The sequence below is a fragment of the Aspergillus undulatus genome, assembly GCF_047715775.1.
Source record: "Aspergillus undulatus strain CBS 261.88 unplaced genomic scaffold BDV17scaffold_45, whole genome shotgun sequence".
In the NCBI taxonomy this organism is placed as follows: domain Eukaryota; kingdom Fungi; phylum Ascomycota; class Eurotiomycetes; order Eurotiales; family Aspergillaceae; genus Aspergillus; species Aspergillus undulatus.
The window spans coordinates 51806-77001 of NW_027396649.1; the positions used below are offsets into that span (position 1 = coordinate 51806).

General features: G+C 51.0%; 10 protein-coding genes across 10 annotated transcripts; 5 read left to right on the plus strand and 5 right to left on the minus strand.

Moving 5' to 3' along the window:
- Positions 1 to 191: 191 nt before the first annotated feature.
- Positions 192 to 3781, plus strand: BDV17DRAFT_270142 (vacuolar protein sorting-associated protein 54). Its single transcript, XM_073758644.1, has 3 exons — positions 192 to 571; positions 622 to 3385; positions 3432 to 3781. The coding sequence occupies exons 1-3, from the start codon at positions 355 to 357 to the stop codon at positions 3616 to 3618; spliced, it is 3168 nt and encodes a 1055-aa protein (XP_073612966.1). The 5' UTR covers positions 192 to 354; the 3' UTR covers positions 3619 to 3781.
- Positions 3782 to 4355, minus strand: BDV17DRAFT_270144 (uncharacterized protein). The gene is made up of 2 exons (XM_073758645.1): positions 4217 to 4355; positions 3782 to 4131 (listed from the first exon to the last, which is right to left on the minus strand). Exons 1-2 carry the CDS (start codon positions 4307 to 4309, stop codon positions 3958 to 3960), a joined length of 267 nt encoding a protein of 88 aa, XP_073612967.1. The 5' UTR covers positions 4310 to 4355; the 3' UTR covers positions 3782 to 3957.
- Positions 4356 to 4873: 518 nt separating this feature from the next.
- Positions 4874 to 6337, minus strand: BDV17DRAFT_293754 (uncharacterized protein; the record flags this gene model as incomplete). The annotated part of the gene is made up of 1 exon (XM_073762686.1): positions 4874 to 6337. One exon carries the CDS (start codon positions 6335 to 6337, stop codon positions 4874 to 4876), a length of 1464 nt encoding a protein of 487 aa, XP_073612968.1.
- Positions 6338 to 7489: 1152 nt separating this feature from the next.
- Positions 7490 to 8017, minus strand: BDV17DRAFT_293755 (uncharacterized protein; the record flags this gene model as incomplete). The annotated part of the gene is made up of 1 exon (XM_073762687.1): positions 7490 to 8017. One exon carries the CDS (start codon positions 8015 to 8017, stop codon positions 7490 to 7492), a length of 528 nt encoding a protein of 175 aa, XP_073612969.1.
- Positions 8018 to 9686: 1669 nt separating this feature from the next.
- BDV17DRAFT_270145 (uncharacterized protein) lies at positions 9687 to 10487 on the plus strand. The gene is made up of 3 exons (XM_073758646.1): positions 9687 to 9927; positions 10000 to 10244; positions 10310 to 10487. The coding sequence occupies exons 1-3, from the start codon at positions 9769 to 9771 to the stop codon at positions 10326 to 10328; spliced, it is 423 nt and encodes a 140-aa protein (XP_073612970.1). The 5' UTR covers positions 9687 to 9768; the 3' UTR covers positions 10329 to 10487.
- Positions 10488 to 10500: 13 nt separating this feature from the next.
- On the plus strand, positions 10501 to 11973 carry BDV17DRAFT_270146 (putative phosphatidylserine decarboxylase). The gene is made up of 5 exons (XM_073758647.1): positions 10501 to 10666; positions 10715 to 10756; positions 10807 to 10942; positions 11013 to 11571; positions 11632 to 11973. Exons 1-5 carry the CDS (start codon positions 10607 to 10609, stop codon positions 11834 to 11836), a joined length of 1002 nt encoding a protein of 333 aa, XP_073612971.1. The 5' UTR covers positions 10501 to 10606; the 3' UTR covers positions 11837 to 11973.
- A 350-nt stretch (positions 11974 to 12323) lies between these two features.
- Positions 12324 to 13040, plus strand: BDV17DRAFT_293758 (peroxiredoxin-like family protein; the record flags this gene model as incomplete). The annotated part of the gene is made up of 2 exons (XM_073762688.1): positions 12324 to 12480; positions 12550 to 13040. 2 exons carry the CDS (start codon positions 12324 to 12326, stop codon positions 13038 to 13040), a joined length of 648 nt encoding a protein of 215 aa, XP_073612972.1.
- A 4583-nt stretch (positions 13041 to 17623) lies between these two features.
- BDV17DRAFT_293759 (class I SAM-dependent methyltransferase) lies at positions 17624 to 18283 on the minus strand (the record flags this gene model as incomplete). The annotated part of the gene is made up of 1 exon (XM_073762689.1): positions 17624 to 18283. The coding sequence occupies one exon, from the start codon at positions 18281 to 18283 to the stop codon at positions 17624 to 17626; it is 660 nt and encodes a 219-aa protein (XP_073612973.1).
- Positions 18284 to 19483: 1200 nt separating this feature from the next.
- Positions 19484 to 19995, minus strand: BDV17DRAFT_159543 (uncharacterized protein). The gene has a single exon (XM_073754622.1). It carries the CDS (start codon positions 19893 to 19895, stop codon positions 19557 to 19559), a length of 339 nt encoding a protein of 112 aa, XP_073612974.1. The 5' UTR covers positions 19896 to 19995; the 3' UTR covers positions 19484 to 19556.
- Positions 19996 to 21179: 1184 nt separating this feature from the next.
- On the plus strand, positions 21180 to 22246 carry BDV17DRAFT_293761 (aldo/keto reductase family protein; the record flags this gene model as incomplete). Its single annotated transcript, XM_073762690.1, has 2 exons — positions 21180 to 21473; positions 21536 to 22246. The coding sequence occupies 2 exons, from the start codon at positions 21180 to 21182 to the stop codon at positions 22244 to 22246; spliced, it is 1005 nt and encodes a 334-aa protein (XP_073612975.1).
- Positions 22247 to 25196: the final 2950 nt, after the last annotated feature.

Genomic DNA, 25196 nt, shown 5'->3' on the forward strand with positions numbered 1-25196 from the left:
GTTCTGCCTGAGGGACAAGGCAGCAGTCAGGTACCGGAGACGGGAACATCATAATCTCCGGGATGTCCAGGAAGGGCTTAGCGCATTGCGGGCGGACTGCAAGCTTACCCGATTGGGCTGAGCTACGCAGCACAGCAGCTGGCTATCGCTTGGACACTTAGTGAGGTGTCGAAATCTCAAGAATACATTCTTTTGACGGCTACCTGCTCGTTGGCTGTTCTTCTGTTGAGTCTCGAATCTCTTGCGGTCGCTGTGGGCTCTCTGGCCGGACGAGACTCACCTAGGTGACACTTGTCATGCTGAGGTAAAGTGAACGAGCTCGGTGATGCCAGAGTCGCAGGTTGACTCGGCGAGATGTCTACAAGTCCGCGGAAGTCGATCGACAGCTTGGCCTCGGGCGCTTCGACTCCGTCTCTATCCCAGTATTCATTCAACCAAATCGAATCTCCCCGTGCGTCATCGCAGAAATACCCCCTGAGACGAGGTTCAACGGCCAGCTCGATCGTGAGCATTGGCGGGGTCCTCGATCCTTCCAATCGACATGGAGCGATAGCGGAATCGGGGCAAAATGGTACGTTGGACTGTAAGAATGGTGTAGATGATCTTCAACTGACTGAACAGCCATTTCCACCCTCCTTCAACCTCCGATCGTCCGCACCGGTCTCGTGCCCCATTCCTCCGCTGCCTCTGGCGGGTATAAACCTCCGAGCACTCGCGATATTCCTCCCGTTACCTTGACGAACATCCCTCATGTCGACCGCAAAGTATTCGAACCGTACCTGACGCAAGTGGGGTCATTGTACGAGGTCTTCCAGGAGGCCAAGGAGAGCAATGAGCAAGATATACAGCTAGCACGGGGAGGTAAGCTCTCGCCGAGGAATGATAGTGAACCTCTGACTCCGGGGCGTATGGAACGCCGGCTCTCTGGGATATCGAACAATTCACGGGCCAGCTCACCGTATGCCGCAGGTAGGAAGAGGTCGACGAACCGTGGCCGTACACCTGCTATTACGCCTTTATCGACGATTCCACCGGTCTACTTTGAGGATTACTTCCATCTCGAGAACCCGCGAACATTCGATGTGGTGTCGGAGAGGTCAGAGGTCGTCACGCCCCCGAAAGCGCCGAGCAAAGACAACAAGGTGGACATCGTGGAGCCTGCGCCAACCGGAAGAAAGGCCCTTGCAACGAATGCGATACTGCAAGAGAAGCTGTCCTGGTATATGGATACTGTGGAGATACACCTTATTTCGTCCATATCGACTGCCTCCAAATCCTTCTTCACTGCTCTCGGCTCCCTGCGCGATTTGCACGCCGAAGCTGCTGACTCGGTGAAACGAATCCAGGTGCTGCGGAAGGATCTTCAGAAGATTGATAAGGAAATGGCTTTAGGAGGGTTGAAGATTGTGAATCTGCGCCGACGAAGAGAAAACGTTCGCATGCTCTCCGATGCAGTCTCTCAGCTTCGAGACGTTGTCCAGTCTGTCACGAAATGCGAGGAGCTAGCGGAAGAGGGAAACATTGAAGAGGCAGCGGATGGCCTTGAGAAAGTCGAGAGGTTGATGGCCGGAGATTATACGCCTGACCAGCCCGAAGGCGAAGCACGGAGGACTGTTGATCTGCGGAGACTGAAAGCGCTGGAAGGCGCATCAAATGAACTTGACCGCTTGAGGTACCAAATCGGCACGGGCTACGAGAATCGCTTCTTGAATGAACTTCTCGGTGATCTGAGACGTCACGTTGAAAACGCTCCCCTAGCGGCAACGGTGCAAAGATGGGGCTATTCATTCTCGCGGCAACGAGGAGGTCAACGTTCTAGCCTGACAGAACCCCCAGCATACATGTCTATCGATAACCGGCTGCGGTCAGAACTACGCTTGCATCTCACCGGTCTTGCCCGGGTGCACCATACGACACCGGCTGCGACCGCGTTCAAGACCGCAGTCTTGCGAGAGATGAAGAGCTTAATTCGCAGGCTCATGCCGAGCAGCAATGACGATGATAACGAGTCGATGGTGTCGGTCTCCACTCACAAATCTCATCAGCTCAGCGCGCAAGAAAAGTCGTCTATTCTTGCGCGTAACCTCCGCGCCATGGATGCTGAAGATGCATACAACATGCTTGCGCAGATCTACAGTGGCGTAAGCGAGTCGCTGCGCAGGCTGAGCGTTCAGGTCAAGGTTCTTCTCGATATTGCCAGTGGAGTAGGTGGTCTTCAAAGCCCCAAGTCACCTGTTACACCTACGCCAATGTCGCACGTAGCCCAAGATGAGATCCTACAGGTTTTGGATATGTCAAGCCTCCTTGGCCAGGCGGTCGATATTGCCCAATCGCAAGCGGTGAAAGTACTCAAGGTACGATCGGAGCAGACGGCCAATTTGTCGAAGGAGGATTTCGTCAAGTACTTTACATTGAACCGACTCTTTGCGGATGAATGTGAGGCTATTTCTGGTCGCGGTGGAGCTGCCTTCAAGACGGTTGTAGGCAACCAAATCAAAGACTTTATTAGCCGATTTGGCAACGAGCAACGGCATAAGACCGTACAGGTAATGGACGCTGATCGATGGGACGCGAAGGATTTCGGAGAAACCGAGGAGGCCATACTTGGCCGCATCCTCGGAGCAAGCACTAAAGATATTGATGTCTGGGTTGACGCCTCCAAGATTTGGGTTCAGAATGGCCAGACCTCACCATCACTTGCCGTCAATGGCTCAAGCACGGAGAATGGGACCGTCCGGAATGCAGTAATTGACGAGCAAAAGTACATCCTCTCGGACTCGGCAATTGCCATGATGAGAAGCATCGAGGACTATCAGTTCTTGATGGCGAACATTCCAAACATGATACCAGACATCTCATCCGGTCTTTTAGAGTCACTAAAACTCTTTAATTCGCGATCCTCCCAGCTGATTTTAGGCGCCGGGGCTACCAAGAGCGCTGGTCTCAAGAACATCACAACCAAGCATCTTGCCTTATCTTCGCAAGCCCTGAGCTTCATCATCGCTTTGGTTCCTTATATCCGCGAATTCGTCCGCCGACACTCCCCGCCCAGCTCCCTGATGGCCGATTTCGACAAGGTCAAGCGGCTCTACCAGGAACACCAGTCTGGTATTCACGAAAAGCTCGTCGAGATCATGGGGTCCCGATCTTCCGTCCATGCGAACGCCATGCGCAAAGTCGACTGGGACTCTGGCTCAGGGTCTGGAGTCAGTCCGTACATGGAGACTCTGACCAAGGAGACGGGGACGCTACATCGGGTGCTCAGCAGACATCTTCCGGAAATGACGGTGATGATGATCATGGATCCTGTGTTCCAGAGCTACCGAGACCAGTGGACCCGTGCATTTGACGAGGCGCAAGTCAAGACAGAATCCGGGAAGCAAAGGTATGCCCCCTATACTAGTTTTGGAGGTTAATGCTAACGAGTATAGGCTACACCGCGACGCCGACTATTTCCAAACAAAGCTGAGCAAGATCGATGGCTTCGGCGACCTGGGCGAACGTCTGCTTGAACTGGTTGATCGCAAGACGATCGATACTGGGGGTCAGGAACCGGCTGAAAACACCCAATCCCAAGGAAAGAGTTCTCCCAAGCCGCAGGATGAGAAGAAAGCTTGAACAAACCGAACCGACTTGGGATCTTACTTACTGTATCTATAATCACCCACTTTTCGATTGTACAGCATTCGAGCGACTATATATTTGTTTTGTTTACTTGTGCATAGACTTTTACTATTACTTCTCAGCCAGATTTTACAATTTTACTACGCGTCACTTGAAATCATCTGAATCATACTCATTTATCCATCCATAAATAATACATAAAACCCTTTAGGCCATGAATGTCAAAATTCCAGTCAATGAAGCTTTGCGCAGCGTAGCCTAGAACAAAATCCAGAAGAGCACCAGGCTCATTCATATCAACTCATCCATGCAATGCAATTATGCCGTTAAAGATTAAACACCAGGCTGCGCCCCAACCCCCTTATTCTCACCCAGCGAATTCGGCTCATGTCCGCCCTTTCCGCTCCCCTCGGGGCTCTTGTACTGGCCCTGACCCGAGTAGGGCTCCGAGTTGCCCATTGTTTCGGGGAGGGGGGCCGTGCGGTCGACGCGGTTGATGTGGTCGTGCTGAACCCAAGCAATGTTAGTAACTGGTTGGTTTGATTTGATTTGGAATTTAGGGGAGAGGGATGGGATGGGATGTTGTGCGTACGTCGGGGTTTGTGCCGTGGACCTTGGTGGTGCCGGCCTCAATGGGGTTGTCGGAGGCTTGGTTGTCGGAGGCGAATTCGGTTCCGCGGGGCATGGTGTGTGGTTTTGGTGGTGGTTTGTTTGTGGTAGATGGAGATAGAGTGTTTGGTAAATGATCTGATCGAGCAGTGGGTGAGTGAGTTCCCGGGTTTATATACAGTGGTTGGCGGTTGGTGAAGTCATCGCTGACCCTAGCTATGACTTCATCATGCGGTCACACCCCACAGCCCTAACACGGAGCTTGAGCTTCCAAGTCAGATCTGCTCGCTCCGTAGCTTCTAGAAGTGATGACGATATTTTTAGAGGGAGACATCTTGTGCTACGTAGCTTGACTTCAAGGTCCAAGGGTAATTACTTCATTGGTTGTTTGTAATTGGTTGACTTTGCACCAGGCACGCGATCAACTCTGAGCAACCAGGTACCATTGATCTACAGAGTAGGAAGAATCTCTGAGAACGAAAATAACATAGGGAAAGAACTATATAAAACCAATTAACTAAACAAAAGAAATGAACATTGCTATGCAATCTGTATATATAGAGGTCTCAAGCTCTCAAGTCGGACTCTCAATCTACTCTCCACACATCTCTCCGCGATATGCCAACAGCACCTTACCTGCTCAGCCCCAAAGACGAACCTTCTCGTACCTACCATACCCATTGTCACTACTCTCCGCTACGTCATCCGTAATCCGAGTCTCAAAACTGTAGGTCTCGGCCTCTGCCTCAACTGCCTGCCTTCTTTGCTCTTTCTTCGGTGTCATCGACCGAGACCGCCGATTACTCGCGGCTCTTCCGGCCTCCTCGAGCAAGGTGCGCTGTTGTGGGCTCTTACCCGAAGAACTTGTGACGCCCTGCGATAACGATGGAGGGTTGAGGTCATGGCCACGGTCACGGTCACGGTGACGGCGACGAGGTTGGTCGCCGGAGCTAGTCTCACTATTTGACTCTTTTTCGCCTGATCGGGGTGTAAACAGCGACGGGGACGAAGACATTGAAGAGTGACGAATACATTCACTGACACTGTCCCTGGCACTAGCCGAACAAACCTGAACATCAGCAATATCCATAGGATAGCCCGTATGAATGAACACGCCGTTACTCCGCGGTATGATTGTAGGAGCGGGCGCCTTCGCTGAAGGCCGGGTACAGATAACGAATCTGCTGTGTGTTGTGTCCTCGATTTCGCTTTGAACCTCAGCTGCGGCAGCCTTTTCGGCGGGAGGTTGACTGTGAGATGGACGCTTTCTGTCTCCTTTAGATCGTGATGTTGCTGCACGATCGACTTCCTGCGCATTCAGCGAGCGCATCGGTAATGATATTGACATTGATTGGTTGCTTCGGGGGGATGATGTTGGGGTGTTTGACGGTGCTGGGCCACACATAGAGTCCGGAATGGATTGGTCGGGAGATGACTGCTGGTGAGCTCCATTACGATGTCTCTCAAGGGTCCTTTGCGGAACCGGCGTTGGATTTGAGATTGGAGCCTTCTCGGTATGCGAAGGTGCATATCTCTGTTCTTCGTAGCTTGTCTGACCCGGTATGGTCCCCATCAACAAAGTCAGCATACTAGAGTGATGTTTCGGATCCGGCCCCCCATAATACCGTTCCCCCGGGCCAGAAGAAGCCTCTACCGGACCAGATACAGTCCGCTGTATACCCACCGGAAGTCGGGAACGAGGCGCGGCTGCTGATTTATCCCTGCGCGAGGAGCCGGAGCCCGGTGGGCAGGAAGCCGGTGTTGAAGCCGGATTGTGATTGCGGCGTGAGACCGGGACAGGGGTAAGAGCCCCCGATGCATAAGTATATTGCTTCTGGAGACGTTCTGTCGATGACGGACCAGACGAGGAATAAGGATCAGGGTTTGTAGAGCGCAACCGGACGTTGGGGGTCCTCGGGCCAAAGCGAAATAACCGTTTTATGCCAGAGCCTGAGCCTTCGTGGGACCCGTTTGAGTCTATACCTGGGCGGTTTGCTCTGGTTGTTGTTGATCTTTTGAGGGCTGGACGGATGGGCACGGGCGTGGGTGTTTCCGAGGGCTTCGCGTCGTTCTTTTCATTCTCGGATGGTGAGGGAACGGGCATGGCCACGGGTACGGGCGCATAGGTTGATGGAGTAAAGGGGTAGCCGTCAGATAGGTGAAAGTCAGGCTCCGCTTCTGGACCCAAGCAGCACAGGCGTCTTGCCCAGCGCCTTCGGAATCTCTGGAAACGGAGTCTGCAGTGTGCCCGTGGATAGGGTTTGAGGAAATTGTGGACCTTGTTGATTTTCATGCTGCTGGCTCGAAGAGGTTTGGTGACCGTCATGCTGGAGTGAAGAAGGGGCAAAGATTCTGTATGACGAGGCATATTGCATCAAGGCCTCGAGGGATCTTTATGCTTGCTGGAGTTGGTCCGGATAACATAAAGGGCTGAGGTCATTGTACCATGCTCTTTCAGAGTACGAATGTTGAAAGGCATTGTCAGGAAAACCCTCACAAAGCACTTTCTTCGGATAGTGAGGTTCTCGAAGGCTGGAAAGACTCCCTAAGCCGGTGTTCACAGTATGACAATGGGTCTTTGAGCTTCTGAGTGAGTATCCTCAGGAAGCTGCAGAAGGGTTGTCACAACAAATACCAGCGTCTCCGATGTGACCTTCTGGTCATCCCCAAAATCATGATCGAGCGCCTTTAAGATGAGAGGCTGAAGTATTATGTCATGAATTCGGGTTTTGATTTAGCTAGACCAGCGACGCCTAGGGTCCGTCCGGGCGAGTGTCTGAGCGGAAGTCCAAAATCCCTAAAGCGGTATCTGGGTATTTGGGGGGCACTTGATTGGGATCATAAGATGGAGCGCACGGATTGGACTGGAATACTGCATTGGGAAGAAGGTATCTTAGGACTAGAACAACCCCTTTTACGTAGTAAGTTTAATAAATAATCCACATGAGATCCTAAGCGCAATGCACCGGCTTCGTATCTCGGAGGACATGCCGAAGGACACCGGATAACATAACGGCACAGACAAAATATGTAATGTATGGAAGAAAAAGGTTCAAGAGAATGTTGAATTCCCTTGTACCACAAAACAGAGTACAAAAAAGCGCGAAACAGCTCATACATCGAGCCAACCGGTGACATTCCTCAGACCACCCAGCGTACCAAACTAATTCAACAACTCAGAACATCCACAGCCCATCAGATACAACCAATCTCGACAAATGGATATTCCTATACTCGAGTCTCAACATGGTCAAACTCAAGCATTTTCGCAAGGCTCACAGTACCGAACACCGCCGTGGCGATCAGTGCAGCAGTTGCCTGCACAGCAGCGGATTGCGGCGCCATCGCAGTAGTCGCGGTCCCCCTGGCATCGCTTCTCGAGCTGGAAGAGGTCGCGCGGGTCAGAGGAGTCGGCGGGCGCTGCGGACACGAGGGGGCCAGTAGCGAAGAGGAAAGTGATGATAGTTGTGGCCATGAACTTCCTGGTTGTGACAAAGAATGCGAATATTAGGATCAGGGTGGGTAGGAAGATGAGGATATATGGGCCTCGAGTGAGATGGAATGGTTGCAGGGGATGTATGGGGATAAAGGGACGCTCCGAAGGGAGGGGGAACTTACATCGTGAAGATATTGGGAACGGAATGAGTATAAGAGTCCGGAAGTAATTGTGATTGAGGGTTTGGTTGAATGAGTCTGCCGAGTGAGACGAATGGAGCTGGGTTGATGTCCCCAGAGCTTGCTGATCGGAAGGCGGTTTATATAGACGAAGGCCACCACCTCTCATCGCTCCATCATTTCATGATACTGCTGACTTTGACGGGCCCCAAAAGAGCCCAGAGATCGCGGCTCCTTAGCCTTGCTCCGTTGGAGGTCAACATAGATCTGCCGTTGCATAGGGACGCTCGATCAATCGTCAATGCAGCGTCAGTGTGAAAGCTCGAAACGAGATACGTCAAGCAAACAACAAACTAGCTCACAGCCCCTTTAATCGAGCAATAATATGCTCTCTTCGAAGAAGGAACAACGCCCTAAGGCCCAGACGTGAAACCCAGAAGCGAGTCATTTTGCCTAGTATGTAGAAGAAATGCATCTTACAGTATGCTTCAGCTGTAAGGCGACGCCCAGACAGACGACTGGATGATGGATGAAGTCTAACAGCAAATCTACGAGTGATGCACAGAGAGCTGAGCTCACTGCCTCATTGACCTGCGTCCGCTCCTGCGGCTGCATATACAGGTAACATTCCAGCGCCAGGTTTTGCTCCGCACGTTGAAGATCTACGTACTCATAGCCCCAGATGACGCGCCGCATCTTACTCAGATCGATCATATCTGCACGATCCATTTGAGCCCCCACGCCGAAAAGCGCAGCAGAAATGTATAATATCTATTATCTATAAAATTTACACCGGCTGAGATGCCGGAGGTATCGAGAAGGTAGTTCAAGGAAAGGATTGACAGCCAACGGATGGGTCTTCGATATTTCGGAGACATCCCTGCCATGCGGCGACGTCCTTGGCGTACATACACGAAGAGTACAGCAATGGCCGGTTGGGAGTGAAGGGTCAGATACGCGGAGCCGAAATAGTCAAGAATGAGGCTATTGTTCCTCCAGTCACATTCCATAGTGTATTATCGTTCTCTGAATGGTCATTATTTGAGAGTTCGCCACGAAGCCGTTCTAGATCTGTCGGAGCGCGTTGAGGGGAAAGCATCCAGGTGAGAGAAGGTATTAGTAGCAGTATTTATCTTTTGAGACCCCTTAGGTTTTTCTTCTGATGGCCCTTGCATATAATGGGAATATGCTGCTAGAAACCAATGTAAATCGGGTTGGAGTATCGCGTAGGACTGGAATCTCTCGGCTAGCTACCGGTCTAGCGGTCGCATTTTTGCTATGGTTAATACAGATCTCGCGACTTGTACGATAGTCATTAGCTGGTAGAGAGTTGATAATTATGGTGATGGGAGGTTTGGTTATACTCGTAGTTTATGAGGTTCGTATACCTGGTCTGATATTGCGCCATCAACCCTAATCTACGTGCCAAATGCTTATCCCAGCGACTGCACTCTCGGACGATGTTGAATTATGCGAAACATAACGAGAGAATAGATACCAGATGTCACCGCCATACAAGAGTCTGAATAATTACGGTAGCTCTACATTACGATTGTTGAGCAAGGAAGAAGAGATTTTAGGGCTCTCCTGGTAGTATTTAATACAGAGTAAGGGCCCGGGTTTGCTTGAACCACTCAATCTACCCCATGGCGACTTGAATGACGTATCAATCGAGATCGAGATCGAAACGCTGCGAGGAAACGTGAACCTGTCAACACTAATCATGATCATGGAGAGACGCGTCTAGCCCCCCATTCCCCCGTGTGGAAGGTGGCAATTGACCGTATGATGACTTCATCGGCTGCACCGTCTATATAGGCGCCGATTACTCTGCCATTTATCACTCCAATAATCAAGCAGACCACTCCAAGCTTACGGAAGTTTAATCTGCTACGCTGAAACAACGTTGAAAAAACAATCATGTCTCACCTCCAAGGTAAAGGCGCAACCCCTTCAGGCAACCAGTCCACCACATCTACTCGCGGCGGTGCGAGCGCTTACCCAACACCTGCAAACAACACCGGTGGTGGTGCTGGCTGGGGAGACAGCGGAATAATCAAGGGCGGATTAGAGGGTGCTGTACGTGACCTCAACGTATTCTAACATCCCATCGTAACCGTGAATTTTATATGCTAATAAAGCTGGCTGCAGAGCAACCGCCTCTCCAGCTCCTCGGGTGAATCACACTCCGCAAAACTCTCAAGTATTTCCGGACATTTGTCGTCACTTTCAGAGCAGAAGCGCGCTGGTGAGGAAAGATATCAGCAGGATGTTGACGAGGCCGGTGGTGTTCCGAGACCGGAAGCGGGTGGCGGCGATGCGCACTTTATGAGGACGAAGCCTGGTGGCGGGGATACGTTACCGGGCTGGGAGGGGATCAAAAAGGGAGTCAATAGGTATGTTTTCTATCTTTCTATGTTTTTGGACGGGTTGAGTTGTAATGGTGCTGATACTCGCATAGTGTGATGGGGAATGAGTAATGTTCATTTGCATTTGATATTCTCGACTTCATGTTTCACGATAGCCTGCATAAACTATTGAGACCATTGCTTTGACAGTACCTCGGAATCTATCTTGGATGGTCGTCCCTTTCAAAACGAAGTTCAACACCACTGACGTAGTATACACGTCGTAGTGTAGTGATTCTTCGTTGACGAATGCGCGATCCTGTAATGGTGATGTCACTCCACAAGCGACACAATAAGTATAGACTCCACGAGTTGCAGACCACAATGTAATAAATGCAATCACATCCATCATGGGAATAATAGGACTGCTCCATGCAGCCGTCGACTGGCTGCTTACCTGGGCCAAATTGGTACGTTGCCCGCCGACGGGAAGCCCTGCAATGCTAAGCCGAGTATAGGTCCAGAATCGCGAGATCGGATGGCTCACCATCAACCGCAAGGTAATAACGGCTTGTTTACCCATGAGAGGTCAAGTGACTGACTGTGTCAGACCGGGGAGTACATGCGCGAGCAGCAGCCGATATGGAAGAAGCTGAAGCTGCTCCTTCTCTTCAACCCGCTAACGACATGGCTGGACACGACGCACGCGATGAGGCTGTATTTGCACAATAGCGCCATCAAAGAAGGTACCCCCTCCCATTCTTTATTCTCCAGCGAACCTTTATCTCAGTGTATGCTAATCGAAAACTACGATAGGCAAAAAAGAAGCAACCCCCGCCTCAGCAAATCGCATCCGCAACTTCATCTCCTTCTTCAATATCGACATGAGCCAATTTACCCCCTCAGACCCCTCCGAATTCAAAACCTTTGAAGACTTCTTCATCCGACACCACGCCCCCGGCTCCCGCCCCATCCACGAAGAAAACGATCCCTCCTCCGCAGTCGTCGTCGCAGACTCCCGAGTGGTCGTGTACGAGGCCGTCGCCGAGAGCAAAGCAATCTGGATAAAGGGCGAAGACTTCAGCATAACGAATCTCGTCATGGATCGGAAAATAGGTCCGCAGTTTGCTGATGGGCCTGTTGCGAGTTTCCGACTGAGCCCGCAGGATTATCATCGCTATCATAGTCCTGTTTCTGGACGGATCAAGGTCTTCCGGAGCATGCCGGGGGATTATTATGAGGTTGATCCGCTGGCTTTAAGGAGTGGGGTGGATATCCTTACGCGGAATGCGAGAGATTATGTGGTTATTGATACGGAGGAGTTTGGGGAGGTGCTGTTTGTTGCTATTGGGGCGAGTGCGGTTGGGACTGTTGAGTATGCTGATATTGCCTTTCCATCTATATATGTTGAGAGGTAATGCTGATGGCTCTACAGGATCCACGAGAAATGGCACAAGCCCGGCGCGGAGATTAAGAAGGGCGACGAACTGGGTCTCTTCCAGTTCGGGGGCTCGAGTATCGTCGTTGCGTTCCAGAAGGGCAGGATTCAGTTTGACGAAGACTTGATTGGGCCGAGTAAGCATGCTATCGCGGTGGACGTCGAGGTCGGGATGAGCTTGGGTCGTGCGACTAAACGTTGACTGCGATTGCCACCGACATCACAGAGTACGAAAGACGATTTAGGATAGATGTGTTAACGATTGGGGAAGCAAGGTCGGGGTTTATTCGGAGTTTGATCGATTGTCAGTCATGGAGGGCTAGTGTGCCATGGGGATACGATCATTCCCCAGATGCCTTTGGTTTTCTCTCAATACCACGTTTACCATGCGATTCTAGACCGTTCGTACTTTTTACTTAGAACCCGGGTAATGTTAAAAATGTTATAAGCCGGATTCGCCTCCTGACATCACTCCTGAGCAGTACAGCAACCATGGTGAACACGAGCATTGAGTTCGGCCCAGCCCAGACACCGCGCGTGGCAAACCGGCCAGCCAGAGGGAGGAGAAAGATCTGTAATGCAAGAGCACAGGCAGACTTCAGATAGATGGGAATAAAAAGCGGACAATGCCAGAAAGAAAGAACGAACGCTGAATGCCTCCTCGTCCTCGACCTCGTCCAGCGCCTACCATGCCCGGCCTCATCACTCGCTCCCCAGATATCCTTTCCAGCGCCAACCAGCTGCGCGATGCATACAACCTCGAGCTGCAGTCGGCGGACGGGCACCCCGTGCGCTTCGGCGACTTGATACTCGAGAAGGGGGAGATCACGACGGTTGTTCTGTTTAGTATGTTCCTCCATACAATCCTGCCCTAGCCCTTCCGGAGAACATTTACTGATATTTGAATGCGTGTAGTCCGCCACTTCTTCTGCATCTACGACCAATCCTACGTCCGCTCTGTCTCGCAACACCTCACCGACTCCGTCCTCCAAACCCTCCCACACATGCACAACAGAGGTCCCATCCAAATAATCATAATCGGATGCGGCAACCCCAACCTGATCGTCCCCTACGTAAGCGAAACAGGCACAACAATGCCTGTATATACGGACCCCGGCGGAAAACTATACGAGAAGCTACACATGCGGCGCACGGTGAAGGGAATCACGACCCAGCCTGTCTACTCCGGTGTTGGGTTCTGGAAGAGTTTGGGGTTGACGCTACGGCAGATGTTCTCGAAGGGCAGGAAGGGTTTCGGGGGTGGAAGTTGGGATCAGAATGGAGGTGAGTGGGTGATTCGTGGTGGGAGAGTGGAGTATGTTCATCGAATGGAACACGTTAGTGATCATCTCACAGCGGATGAGTTGTTGGGGATTTTGGAGAGTCAGGGGAAGGAGGTTGAGTGATGTGCCCGTATTTTATGTCTGAGGAACGGTTGGTTGGGTGTTCTTGCCGTGGTGGTGAGGTGAGGTCGTTCGTGGTGCCTTCCGTTAGGGTTTGTTTATAGAGATGTCTCCTTCAGAGGGGTCTCGACGTTCCATCACAAACATCATTGCGCTTGTTCCAGCAATCGATATCAATACTTGGCTCATAGTATACCTTCTTATCTCCTTAGCTCAGCGAATAGCACAGGACTATACCGATTATACCATCTTTACAGCGATAAGTCACCTCGCATCTCCAGTTCGGAAAGAGTCTTCTATAATAGCTTTGCGGGTTTACACGCATTATTCCCCTCGAATTCCTCCCCTGTAACTCCTTTTATGAATGGATTTCTCCTCCCCGCACACAGGTATATAGTCTTTTAGCGATTGGTTCTGGACCGGAATGTAATTTGATTCAGACACTAGCAACACGCTGTCACCATGCCCAAGCGATGCACCGAATACAGCCACCGATTTCGCACGAGTTCTTTATGGAGCTGGCTGTGAGCACCCTTGATCACCTTAAGTCGAAACGTGAACGAAGAAGAAATTTGTAGTCTCGGGATTATCTTTTGAGGGTCGAATAACTTCGGCCGGCCGTTGTCGATGTAACTAGGTAGTAATTCATTAGGAGACGAGATTTGAATGTCCGTTCATATGGAAAAGAACTTGTTCCCTTAGATAATTCTTGCGAAGTGCATCAAGAAAATACTCCTGATAACTGTTTGATAGTGGTGTTCGGCAGTAATGGGCGTCGCGCCGCCGCTGCAAGCGCATAAATGACACTCGATTAGTATCCTTATACCAGATCTAGACTGGGATAGACACAACAAGTATTTTTTGTAGTTGACGATGATGACAAGATGGTCATAATTTATTTACATAGTAATTGGGGCCCTGCTGTCGAGTTGGCAACTCAATAAGGACCGTATCCATGATATTATGGAAAGTCCAAGCCGCCATGGCAGACACCTATAAATAAAAAGCTGGACAGAAGATATTGATGTGTATTCGCGATATAGGTTGTTATTCTATTGCGCTTTCTATATACACCGTTGTATCTACGATACATCCTACATATCGTCTAACCGGTGTATTGACGATCCAGATGCGGGTACCTAGACCAAGGTTCCTGGGCAAGGCACCAGGCCTTTACCGTAGGGCAGTATTCTAACGGCTTGAACCGTTGGCGATAGCCTGCCTCGTTATTCCCTTTCGTCACGGTGAAGACCTCGGACTACCAAAGGTCTAGACAAACTAACTTAGACCGCTGACGAAGGCCGCTAAGAAGCACCAGCACGAAGACCAGCCTCAGCATCACCATCCAAATTATCCACATGGGCGATCTCCCCTTCAAGTCCCCTTAAGTCACATCAGTCGCACTCACCCTGCTCCTCACCGATTCCGGAAGCACATAATCCCTCCACTTTCTAGCGGGAGCCCTCATCTCAAAAAGCCAAGCAATCTCCCAGTTCGAGCACCTCCGCAAACAGCTCTCTGCAATTCAAGTCATCAGGTAGATGCAGGATCCAACTTGACTAAGCGCCTTGTACCCATTCCCCATCATCGTCTACGCAACCTCCCCCGCCCTGTCGGTGTCACATCAACAGCTCCGGCACAGCCGGTTCCCAAGTGATCAAGAGGACGCGCGACAGGACTTCAATACAGCATGCTACGTCCTCTAGGAACTCCGCCAGACATGGGCCTCGGCAGACGCAGTGGTGACCCTCGCGCACCGCATCTCCACGGCGCTGAATGACCTCCCCAGCTTTGCTCTCCTTCGCGTTCACCGGTCAAATGCGCCAGATCGAAACGTGCATAGGCATATTGAAGCTCGAGGAGACAATGAGTAACCGCAATCGGGGAATGGGCCTGGTACTGGCACTGATACATTCATGGCTATGCCAACTGTGGAATTAGCCCCAAATGCGGGAACCCAGCGCGAGTTCCCGAGTCCGGAGCTGGAATTTATGGATCTATTCGCTGGGATGGATGATCTGTCTTGAATGTATCTGGATGCCGAGAACCCGGTCAGCTTTAGTAGTTTTCCGGGAGTTAATTTTGAGGAGTTGTACAAAGTGTGGTAATTCTATTACTGCTTGCTATTGAAGGGGGAAACATTAACCTACTTCGTGATATACAGATCTACGAGTATCTAGGCAATCGCATTTCGTCCGACGTTTTTATTCTTTTCGAAGCTTCGTACTCGTGCCCACCTATAGTTGTTATCGATCGCGCTCTCATAACGGCAGTTCAATCATCCAACCAAACTATTCATATACCTCCACTGGCTCCTTCATATGCGTTGAGCTTGGTATGAGGTCGATCTAACTACATATATTCTGGCTCCCAAGCCCGTTTATCACTCTCTTCGGGAACGCCCTGCGGGGGTATATGTCCCTATAGCTTAGCTTTCTCTTTCAACCGATCTTCCAGGTTACGACTGGACCAAGTCCCTCTCCAATACCGTTGTGTTTAACAAATTTGGAGTGAGCTGAGAAATGTTCACAGCGCCCAAAAGCCTATGGCTGTCTCGATCTCGTCGCTTATGGCTGCACAGATTAGCATCAAGAGCGTCTTCATATTGAGATGGTCAAAGCGCACGCTGAATAGGCTTTATAACGCCCTCTGTCCCATATCCACCAAGCGCATACAGAAATGGCCGACCGAGCCCTACGCCCGTAGCACCGAGACAAAGCGCCTTGATCACGTCCGTGCCTCGTCGCGCTCCCCCATCGATGTAAATCTCCAACTCGTTCAGGATTCCGGGATAGAATAAGTTAATCTCCAACAGGGTCGCGATCGAACTCGGCGCATAGTCTAGTTGCCGCCCGCCATGGTCACTCAGATAGATCCCCTGATAGCCACTATAGAATTTCCTCTTGAATGCATGAACGCCTGAATGAGATAGACCGAAGTCATGCGCTAAGCTTAGGGTTCCGGGGAAATTTGTTATTGAGCAATTTATAGCTTGCAAACGCGCAAATAGCTGTCAATTCGTGGACCCGGACTTCTCTCCTGCGTTTTTGCATGGCCGGGAGTCCTGGTGGCCTGCCAAATGGGTGGATTACCGGTTTCGTAACCATAAAGATAGATGGATATTCTTCCTATTTGGTTAGACTTTGCCGGACTCGGGCGAGCGACGTCTAATGGACGCCTCGACTGTGAGTAGCTGCACTGGCGTTTAGACCAGGTGAAATGAACCGACCCAATGGGCATCCAGTACTGTGAAGTGGAGGCGGACAGAACTGGACGGCCAGGTTCAATGCATACACACTATTAGTTACCAGCCTTTCACCGCGCCAGCTAGCCGCAACCCTGCATTATGGTGTAGAGACAAGCCAAACCTATACGTATAATCTTTCAGACGAACTCCCCAAGCCTTGGGCGTTGCTGACACGCATAATCAGCTGCATTAGATACTACCTCAATATTCCCTTGTGATTGGAATCTCCGCGTTTGAGGCGGCGCTGACCGAGGCGGCGATGACCTGACCGGGATTAGTTTTCAGCCAGCCAGCTACGCGACGTTCGAGAAGAGCAAAGATCTCGCGGTGTGGCTGACTGGGCTTTCAAGGTATAATTGTCCGGACGAGGTAATATCCTCTACATAAAGGGCCTTACCTCCCTCTTGTACCCCAAATCACTAACCTTATATTCTATTGCCTTCAACTTCAAATAAGTCACTCTACGGCAAACAAAGACAGTAGACCTCCGAACATCATGAAGCTCTACACCATTCTAACATTCCTATCTTGCGCCATCCTGCCAGTTGGTATGGACACCCCTCTTCCTGTATATCGTTGATACCTTGCCATACCTCGCCCGCTATTTCAATCCTTCCGCAAGCTAATAAAGCCGCCCGCAGCCGCGCAGCAAGACATCCTCCTCCGACGCGCCATAACCCAATGTGCCCAGAGAGGAGACTACTACCACTACCGCGACTGCTTGCTACAGCGTAAGTGCTAGCTAGTCTGGTCCAGGGATCGGATGGTGCAAGGAAACAGTGTTAGACGCGTTCGATTGTTCGTTGGCTGACTATCGTACTCCCCTCCCCAGATCGCCTTGCTATGGATGCGTATGATGCGCTGGTTGACCAAGTGGATCAAGATGATCTATGATCTTCTGTACTGGCCAACTGCCGATGTTGGAGGAAAGTTCTCGTAGCTGAGATACTTCGTTTTACGCGGTTATCAATTGATATTTTTAAGTGATCAGGCTGCCACTTTCCGCTGCCAAACTTGGGGCATACAACATGTATGACACAGAAGATATTCATCCAATATCATGATGATGTGATTCACAGCAGCTGAGGATGCGAGCATATATTGCTAGTCGTATCTATATTTAAGAGAGAAACGGAGGGAAAACCAAGGAAATCAATAGGCCTTAGTCTCGCCTGTAATTCACCTCATCCAACGGGAGGTAGCCTCCGCCTCTATCATATCGATACCCCTGAGTGTATCACGAGCCAGTCCACCACGAGAAAGCACGACCTCAGCTTCGTCGAAGGCCGAGATCTGCTCATATATCCACCGAGCGCACCATTTGCCGGTCCGGAGGCCATCATCTCCTAGTAGCAAGAATCTGCACATTTGGCCAAGCAACAATTACCCCCCCCCCCCCCCCCCCAAATATAGCCTGGGCCTCGGCGTTATCAGTGATCCAGACCTGCCCGTAGAATGTGTTGCAGAGCATCCCATTGCTCTTCAGCTGCCTCGCGAATTCGGCGATTGAGGCTGGGATGTCCGTCCAGTGGATTGCTTTGTTGATTATGAGGAGATCGACCGTGCCGGAGGCAACGATAGACTGCTCGGCTCGTTCAGATAAGAAAGTGAATTTCTTCTTCTTGACTTTGCCTTCGCCTTCCCCTACTTCGTCTCCTTGACCCGAGCCCGTGGCCGAGCCCGAGTTGAGATCCGCCCTCGATGGTGAGGACAAGCGCCCTTCCTTAGCGATTTCCAGAAACTCCGTATCCGGCTCGGAAACAATCACGTTTTTAAATCGTTTCGCCAGTATCTCGGATACGGTTCCCGCGCCGGCGCCGACATCGTGTGCTGTGTTGAAGGTATTAGAAGGGTGCGAGGAATGATACTCGGAGAGCTTGCCATAGAGGGCCTCGCAATAGACAGGTCCGTATTTGATGTATTTGTTACAGTCGAATCCATGCCCTTGGAAGCCTAGTTCTCTTTGACGAGGGTCGCTGTGCGTGCTTGGCAGGGCCATGGTGATCTAGTAAGTAGGCCGGGACGCGCCGGGGGTGGGATACGGAGTGTGCCGAAAACAAAAAAGAAAAGCAAGATGCTGACTGCAGTCGATTCCTTGCAGGTATACCTGAAAGTGAGTGTCTTCAGATGAACGATATCAGGAAGGAATATATCCCCAGAAATTCGAACCGCAGTGACCACCGCGCCGACGACACCAGCCGGCGGATCCGCAGTCTTACAGATTCGGCATTCGTGCCGTGTTTTCAAGAAGGCTTGTGTATGCACTATCTAGTCCTGCAGTAGGATCATCATTGCCGCTTGGAGCCATGGACCGCGAGCTCTAAAGCGCCGAGGTACGAACTCGGTACAGCAATGAGAGTAGGTAGAGAACCAGAGTATCTACCGCCTCTGCGTCTATCTACAAGTGCATCTTGATATGATTCCTCGTGTATTGAGAGGCTGGGTGATCTAGTTGCAATCAAACCATACGTTATGCCGACTCCAGATGTCGCGAGTTCAAGTGATGTTGATGCAGGTCTCTGCTCCTCATCATATGTTGCGCCGATTCCCGGTTCTAGGAATGGTGACTCCTCGCAGGTTGGTTAGCCCTAGGAAGTGATTTGGCCTTGAGTTTTTGCAAGCTACTAGCTTCGGCCTAAGGTGCCAGATGCAGTGGACTCTGTACGGTGGACATTTTAGATGTTCGTAGTAACATCATCCTGAGCGGCTGTTGCGGACTAGATGGGCGTGATGAGCTGTCTTGGTGTCTGCAACCCCCGTCGCCCAGGAGCCAATATATTCAGTAGAAGCTATTGCGTCCGGCGTTGGGCGGCTCATGCGTCACGTTCTAAACCATCCCCCGATAAGCTATTTTCACAGAAGAAACTGTTTTATATCACGATTTCAATGGCAGCCACTACGTGGCGGTGGCCTCACTCGCCCTGCGAGCTTTGTTTGAGAAACAGTACCGCTGGACTTGTCCTACATTATTGTGCAATCGCGATACTCTCTGTCTTGCCACCCGCACAAAGAATAAATCGAATGCCACCTTCCCAGCCTAAAACACCCCGGGCACAACCTCTTCGTCCTGTTACAATACCCCACCCACTCCTTCCCAAACGCCGCAGCCAAAACTCCTCCTCTTGACGCACCCTCAACCAGAACAACATCGGGTTCACCAGGATCGCCTTGCCAAGTAGACCCGCCACCCAACCGGAAAGCCAGCATCCCATCAGTCCGTTCTCTCGGAAGAAGAGGAGCGCCATTGCCACGCCCACGAGGAGCAATACCGTTTATGACGGATGTCGCACGTACCGATGCACACCGGTCGTCTTCAAACCAGATTTCGGCTTCGTGATATGGAATGTGAATGACGTGCCGAGGTTGCTGTACGCGGCTATGCGGAGAAGGCCCGCGGAGACCAGGACGGCCAAGACGGACGCTGTGTACGGTGTCCAGGTGAAGAGGCCAGCATCCACAGGGGCTGCTAGTGCCTGAGGCCGGGGATGTGAGAGGACTGCCAGGACTAACAGTATAGGCTGGACAGAGCGAGGGCCGCTGGGTCTCAGGACGGCACGAGACAAGGGCATGGTAAATCCCCGTTGCGGTGAGAAAGTTGAGGTGTTGCTCATAGTGAGCTCGTTGTTGGGTTCATGAGGAAGACCTTTACCTTCAAGGCTGGGTTGACTTTGCTGCCATTTTTGTGGCGATGGGGTGGGTTTGGATCGCTGCTTGCGCGGCGGGTGAAGTAGACGCTTGCTAGAACCGCTGAGGTGAAGCAAGGCGGGAGAGGAGGTCGGCAGTTGATGAGTACAGGAGAGAGTCCATCGTGAATGAGATGTCAAAAGTCTGGAATCTGCAGAAAATCCATGAGAGTTGCTCTATTCGAGATGATTGTAGGAAGGTTAGAAGCAAAGAACTGGAATTGTTCTGAGCTATACTGTTACGACTTGTGCTGCATTTATACGCACGCAAAGTGTGTGCTACACGGTATATCACAAAGCACAAAGCTCGGTTCGCGCTTCAAAACGAGACCGAGAAAACGTGCTTGAGAAACTCCGCTGCAATAGGGATCTTGAATGCGACGACACCCGTTTTCCTCACTGCTACCCTCGCAAACTGAAGCAAGATAAAAGAGGCCGAGAAAGATTTGTCTAGCAGAATCCGGAGTAGACACTTCTCAGTTATTCCGCGGGGTGTCTTTGCGAACATGGACCTAAGGGAAGGACAAGGACACTAAGTCCGTTAGCGCCGCGTCACGTCATCAAAGTCCGGTGGCCGCCCATTATCCATTATTCAGCAACGTCCGTAGGTAGTTGTTCCTAGCGGCGCCATCCTCGCCAAAAGTTGCCCAGTTTTATGAGATGAAACGTCTTAGGAACCAACCAACAGCACCCAGTCGCCGTAGAAGTGTAAGCGCAGCGCACTCGTTTCCGTCAACCGGGAAGCTATCACTCCATCCGAGTGTCCAAATAGGAAACGGGGCCGCGGTGTCCCGGAATTCCAACGGGAGGATGCTCGAAGGACGAAGGATGATGGAAGCTTAGGGAAGATGGAGGACGGGCCTGACACATGGGGTGCCACGGGTTCGTGCGTCTTACCTCCGCGCCAATAGTTGTAGAGCTGCGCCCTGCATACATAGTGCTCACTGGTTGCTTAGCAATGATGTTTCGATGCCATGCCATATCGCCTGCGATTGATATTGCTAGACGGTGCATTTTTAATCACTATGATTATTAATGTCACCGGCCTTGAAATGGCTGTCGGGGGTAGGTATGTGATGGATATGTTTTAAATACTGTCTTGCCGCTGCTGGGAGTTTGGTTCAAGCACTGCACATCTCGCAACAGTATTCCGACCGATCCCTCACCATACAACCAATTTCCTCCCTGGACACCTTCTAACTCAGCATCACCATGTCTCCCACCGTCAAACTAGTCTTCGGAAGTGGTACCTTCGGGTCCGACACGGACTTCGAAGGCCACGAGCCCAAGGTCGAAGCCCTCTCCATCCTCCAGGCCGAAGGCGTCAAGTCCATCGACACGGCTGCCATCTACGGCGACAGCGAGGAGATCCTCGGAAGGCTTGCTGCGTACAAGACACACACTATCGACACCAAGTACCCCGGCGGATTCGGTCCTACTCCTTCGACCAAGGATGCTATCCTGGCTGTTGCCAATGAGAGCTTCAAGAAGCTGCAGACTGATCAGGTACAGGAAACTCCCTCTTAGACCTTGATTTCCTGTTGCTAATGTCTTCAATCAACGTTCAGGTCGACGTCTACTACCTCCACTCCCCCGACCGCCGCATCCCCTGGGAGGAGCAACTCTCCGCAATAAACGAGCTCTACGAACAAGGCAAAATCAAGCGCTTCGGAATCTCCAACTTCCTCGCAACAGAAGTCGATGAACTCGTTCGGATCGCGAAAGAGAAAAACTGGATTGCCCCGTCGGTCTATCAAGGAAACTACTCTGCTGTCGCGCGCCGCGCCGAAACCGAGCTCTTCCCAACCCTCCGCAAGCACAACATCGAATTCTACGCTTACTCGCCCATCGCGGGTGGCTTTCTAACAAAGGATGTTGAAACGCTTGTTAGAAGCGCCCAGGGGCGCTGGGACCCCGCCTCTATGGTCGGGGCGCTGTATCATGAGCTGTACAATAAGCCGACTATGCTGGAGGGGTTGAAGCTTTGGGAGACAATTTCGCAGGAGGTGGGGATTAGCAAGGTTGAGCTTGCGTATCGGTGGGTTATTCATAATTCGATTCTGAGCGGGGAGTATGGCGATCGGGTTATTTTTGGGGCGAGGAATTTGGAGCAGCTTAAGGAGACGCTGGCGCTTGCGAAGAAGGGGCCGTTGACTCCTGAGGTTGTGCAGAAGGTTCAGAAGGTCTGGGAGCTTGTTGAGGGTGTTGCGCCGTTGGATAATTATAATGATGGTGTTTTGAAGCTCCAGGAGAAGGGGAGCGAGGTTGTGAAGGCGTAATTGGCGGGCTGAAGCCATATAGCAAATTACCATCTTTGATTAGGAATACAGATTGGGTTTAATGTAAGGATTGCGTCTTACCAAAAATACATCTACGGCTAGTGGTCTATCTTCATCGCTCTTAGGTCTTCATAGTTTTGGTTGCGAGATCTATTCGTAATGGTCTCTGGGTCGTTGCTTGTATATATACCAGGAAATTCCAATGAGGCAGCACCAGCCCGTTTGAAGAGTGGACAAAATAAGAACGAATAGTTCTCGAATCTTCGTGAGCTTTAGGTGTCTACATGATGAATCTACGACCGAGAAAGACCATCTCAAAGGATCGGACGCGACGCGGACGCACCCGGCATCTCGATTCCTCCACCAAAAAACCACTCAACTCAGAGGGAACTGGCATCTAGCATGTGGCCCACGGTTAAGACACCCCTATATCCCCTCACAGAAGTGCGGGAAATGGTATCTGGCACATTTCCCCGGCGGATATCGAGCTGGACGTTCTCAACACCGCCATTGACACCGTGTCCGAGGCGACAGTACGCCGTGTGCTCAAGTCGATTTGCGAAGAGATCCCTGAGGCTCAGAAGCGAGCTGGCTTTAGTCTTCTTGTGGATCGCAATGATAAGCAGCAAGTAAGGCTGTCGGATAGTGAGAGTAGTGCAGGGGACAGCGAAGGTGGCAGCGACGGTGAGTCCTCTGCGGCGTTTGAGGATTCCGAAAGCAAAGTCGGCTCAAAAGAGGGGAGGAAGTCCCGATTCCGGCTCCAGACGTATCGAGACCCAAAATAAAAGTCCCTCGGTACGCGTTTTGCTCGAACTACAAGGAGGAGTTTGATGTTATGGAGAACAGGGAGACGAGTTGCAGGTATCACCCGGGTAAGAAGCACATCCTATATGTATGAGCGCCCTTGAGAAACAACCTGCTTACGCCTATTTAGCTAGTCGACGAGGCTGAACCTACTAGGGATGATTTTTGGGTAGACAATGACTTCGGGGCTGACAACTCCCCGCAGTGGGTTAATGGGTACCGTCATTGCTGAGAGTTTGAATGCTGTGGAGAAACATTGGAAAGTAATCCGGATGGTTGCGAGTCGGGTTACCATATTGAGGGGCCTTTCGAACGAAAGACTAAGAGTCGTCGGACGTGGGATTATCAACTGGGGTTTTAGATGGCTGAGGTATTGGTGCTTGGGGCCACTCAAAAACCTGGATGTGATTCTAAGGTACGTCCTTGCAGCAACGATGGACTATCAGGCTCGCAGGTAGCCTGGAATGGATGATATGCACGATTCTGGCCAACGACAACTGTCTTTGGAAACAAGTGCTCAAAAGGCTCCCGCGTTTCCTTTGTGCTTACCATGGATACCCCTTTCACAAAGACCGAACGTTTAACGTTGGGTTTCAGAAATTTTGGTAGACAAAGAGTTGGCATTCATTGTTTCGGTTGATATAGATATTAAATCTGAGTTCTGTAGCTGATCGATCAAATAAACTACATATCAAAACATACAGAGATTGACCGTCCAAGATACCACTTATAACTTGAATTTGACCACGATCATTATCGACGATGAGAGGAAAGGCCAACGCACGCTACGGGGACACACCTGCCCCGAGGAAGAGGAAGCTCGCTGCACCAAACCAAATAGATCCGTTTCAACAGCTCCCTTTCGACAGTGCGAGCTTGATGTTAGCATATCTCGAGATCCATCACATACTTCGCTGCGAGCAGGTCAGCAATGGGTGGAGGGACTTTATCTACAACTGGATATGAAGCGATGGCCTTCGTCTTTGGCGTCCCCAGTTGATACCTACAAGACGTAAGCAACTCGCACCGAAGCGGTTGAAACATTCAGGAAGTATGGTATCCAGAAGGTGAACTTTCTAAACAGAAGCCCGACTGGCGTTCGCAAGGTCACGGCCAACGCGCGCTTGTTTATTACGACTGGGAATCTCGCGGCTTGGAAACAGGCGGATGGGGTATATTGGCATGATCTCAGGTACCGTGCTGATGGGTCATTCCCAGATGTTCAGAAGTTGGACTTTAAATTTGAGCGTCCGGTCAGGAATATGTTGTTGGATGCTGAGAAGTATCTGCTTGTTCGGGCTGAAGGGTCGAAGCCGGATTATAGGTATTATCCACGACTTGATGATATGTCTTTGGAAGCTAAATGATGTGTAGGGATGACATCTTCTACTTGAAACCCGGAGCAGTCCTATAGGGTCACAACATTTATACAGACGGCGACTCAGATAAAAAGGAACCATCTCTACGCCTGCTCCTCCTCGGTTCTAACAAGGTATACTATGTGATTAATTCAAAATCGCTCTATTGGAAACTCGACACAGTTGATCTCAAACATGGCCATTCGGTGTTCACAGTCCACCATGATGGGAGGGTCTCTCCACCGCGGTACGAATCAAGCCGTTGGGACCATCCAAGAAACTTCCAAAGGACCCTTTCGCGCAATACTACTATCCTAACGCGCATTGGGGGTCATGAAGCCCTCGTTGAACTTTGTGCTGGAAATATAACAAATCATCACATGGATTCTATCCATCCGTCGACTCCCTGCTGGTCATCGATGGCGAAACCGGCCAGGCCATGCGGAAAACTTGAGCCATCAGACAAGGAAGGGGAATTCGCAGCTATAAGTCATTCGACACCATTCTTCGACGACTGCATCAGGGTCCACCAGTTCTCTGCGGGCACAGATGGGAAATTCCACGAGACGAATTCGAGGTGGTTGCTCTTCGTCGAGACAAGCTCTACGAGGCCCCGCGAGCGCACGTCGCCCTCAACTCATTCAAGGGCTTGATTGCTAGGGCTGGGCGGGACATCTTATACATTAGTCCAATTATATCACCCGAAGACTACGACGCAGAGAGACTCGAGCGAGGCATTCCCCCATGGAGCAAGCTTATGTTGCGCGGTAGCCGCAAGAGGCTGACCC

What these genes read in the sequence shown, in the direction of transcription:
- BDV17DRAFT_270142 (XM_073758644.1), top strand. Translation starts at nt 355, where the DNA reads ATGTCTACAAGTCCGCGGAAGTCGATCGACAGCTTGGCCTCGGGCGCT. An exon ending in AGCGGAATCGGGGCAAAATG is followed by an intron (nt 572 to 621) that starts GTACGTTGGACT and finishes CTGACTGAACAG; the next exon opens with CCATTTCCACCCTCCTTCAA. An exon ending in ACAGAATCCGGGAAGCAAAG is followed by an intron (nt 3,386 to 3,431) that starts GTATGCCCCCTA and finishes TAACGAGTATAG; the next exon opens with GCTACACCGCGACGCCGACT.
- BDV17DRAFT_270144 (XM_073758645.1), bottom strand. Translation starts at nt 4,309, where the DNA reads ATGCCCCGCGGAACCGAATTCGCCTCCGACAACCAAGCCTCCGACAAC. An exon ending in TCCACGGCACAAACCCCGAC is followed by an intron (nt 4,132 to 4,216) that starts GTACGCACAACA and finishes GCTTGGGTTCAG; the next exon opens with CACGACCACATCAACCGCGT.
- BDV17DRAFT_270145 (XM_073758646.1), top strand. Translation starts at nt 9,769, where the DNA reads ATGTCTCACCTCCAAGGTAAAGGCGCAACCCCTTCAGGCAACCAGTCC. An exon ending in AGGGCGGATTAGAGGGTGCT is followed by an intron (nt 9,928 to 9,999) that starts GTACGTGACCTC and finishes AGCTGGCTGCAG; the next exon opens with AGCAACCGCCTCTCCAGCTC.
- BDV17DRAFT_270146 (XM_073758647.1), top strand. Translation starts at nt 10,607, where the DNA reads ATGGGAATAATAGGACTGCTCCATGCAGCCGTCGACTGGCTGCTTACC. An exon ending in GGCTCACCATCAACCGCAAG is followed by an intron (nt 10,757 to 10,806) that starts GTAATAACGGCT and finishes TGACTGTGTCAG; the next exon opens with ACCGGGGAGTACATGCGCGA. An exon ending in CAATAGCGCCATCAAAGAAG is followed by an intron (nt 10,943 to 11,012) that starts GTACCCCCTCCC and finishes AAACTACGATAG; the next exon opens with GCAAAAAAGAAGCAACCCCC.
- BDV17DRAFT_159543 (XM_073754622.1), bottom strand. Translation starts at nt 19,895, where the DNA reads ATGAGCAACACCTCAACTTTCTCACCGCAACGGGGATTTACCATGCCC.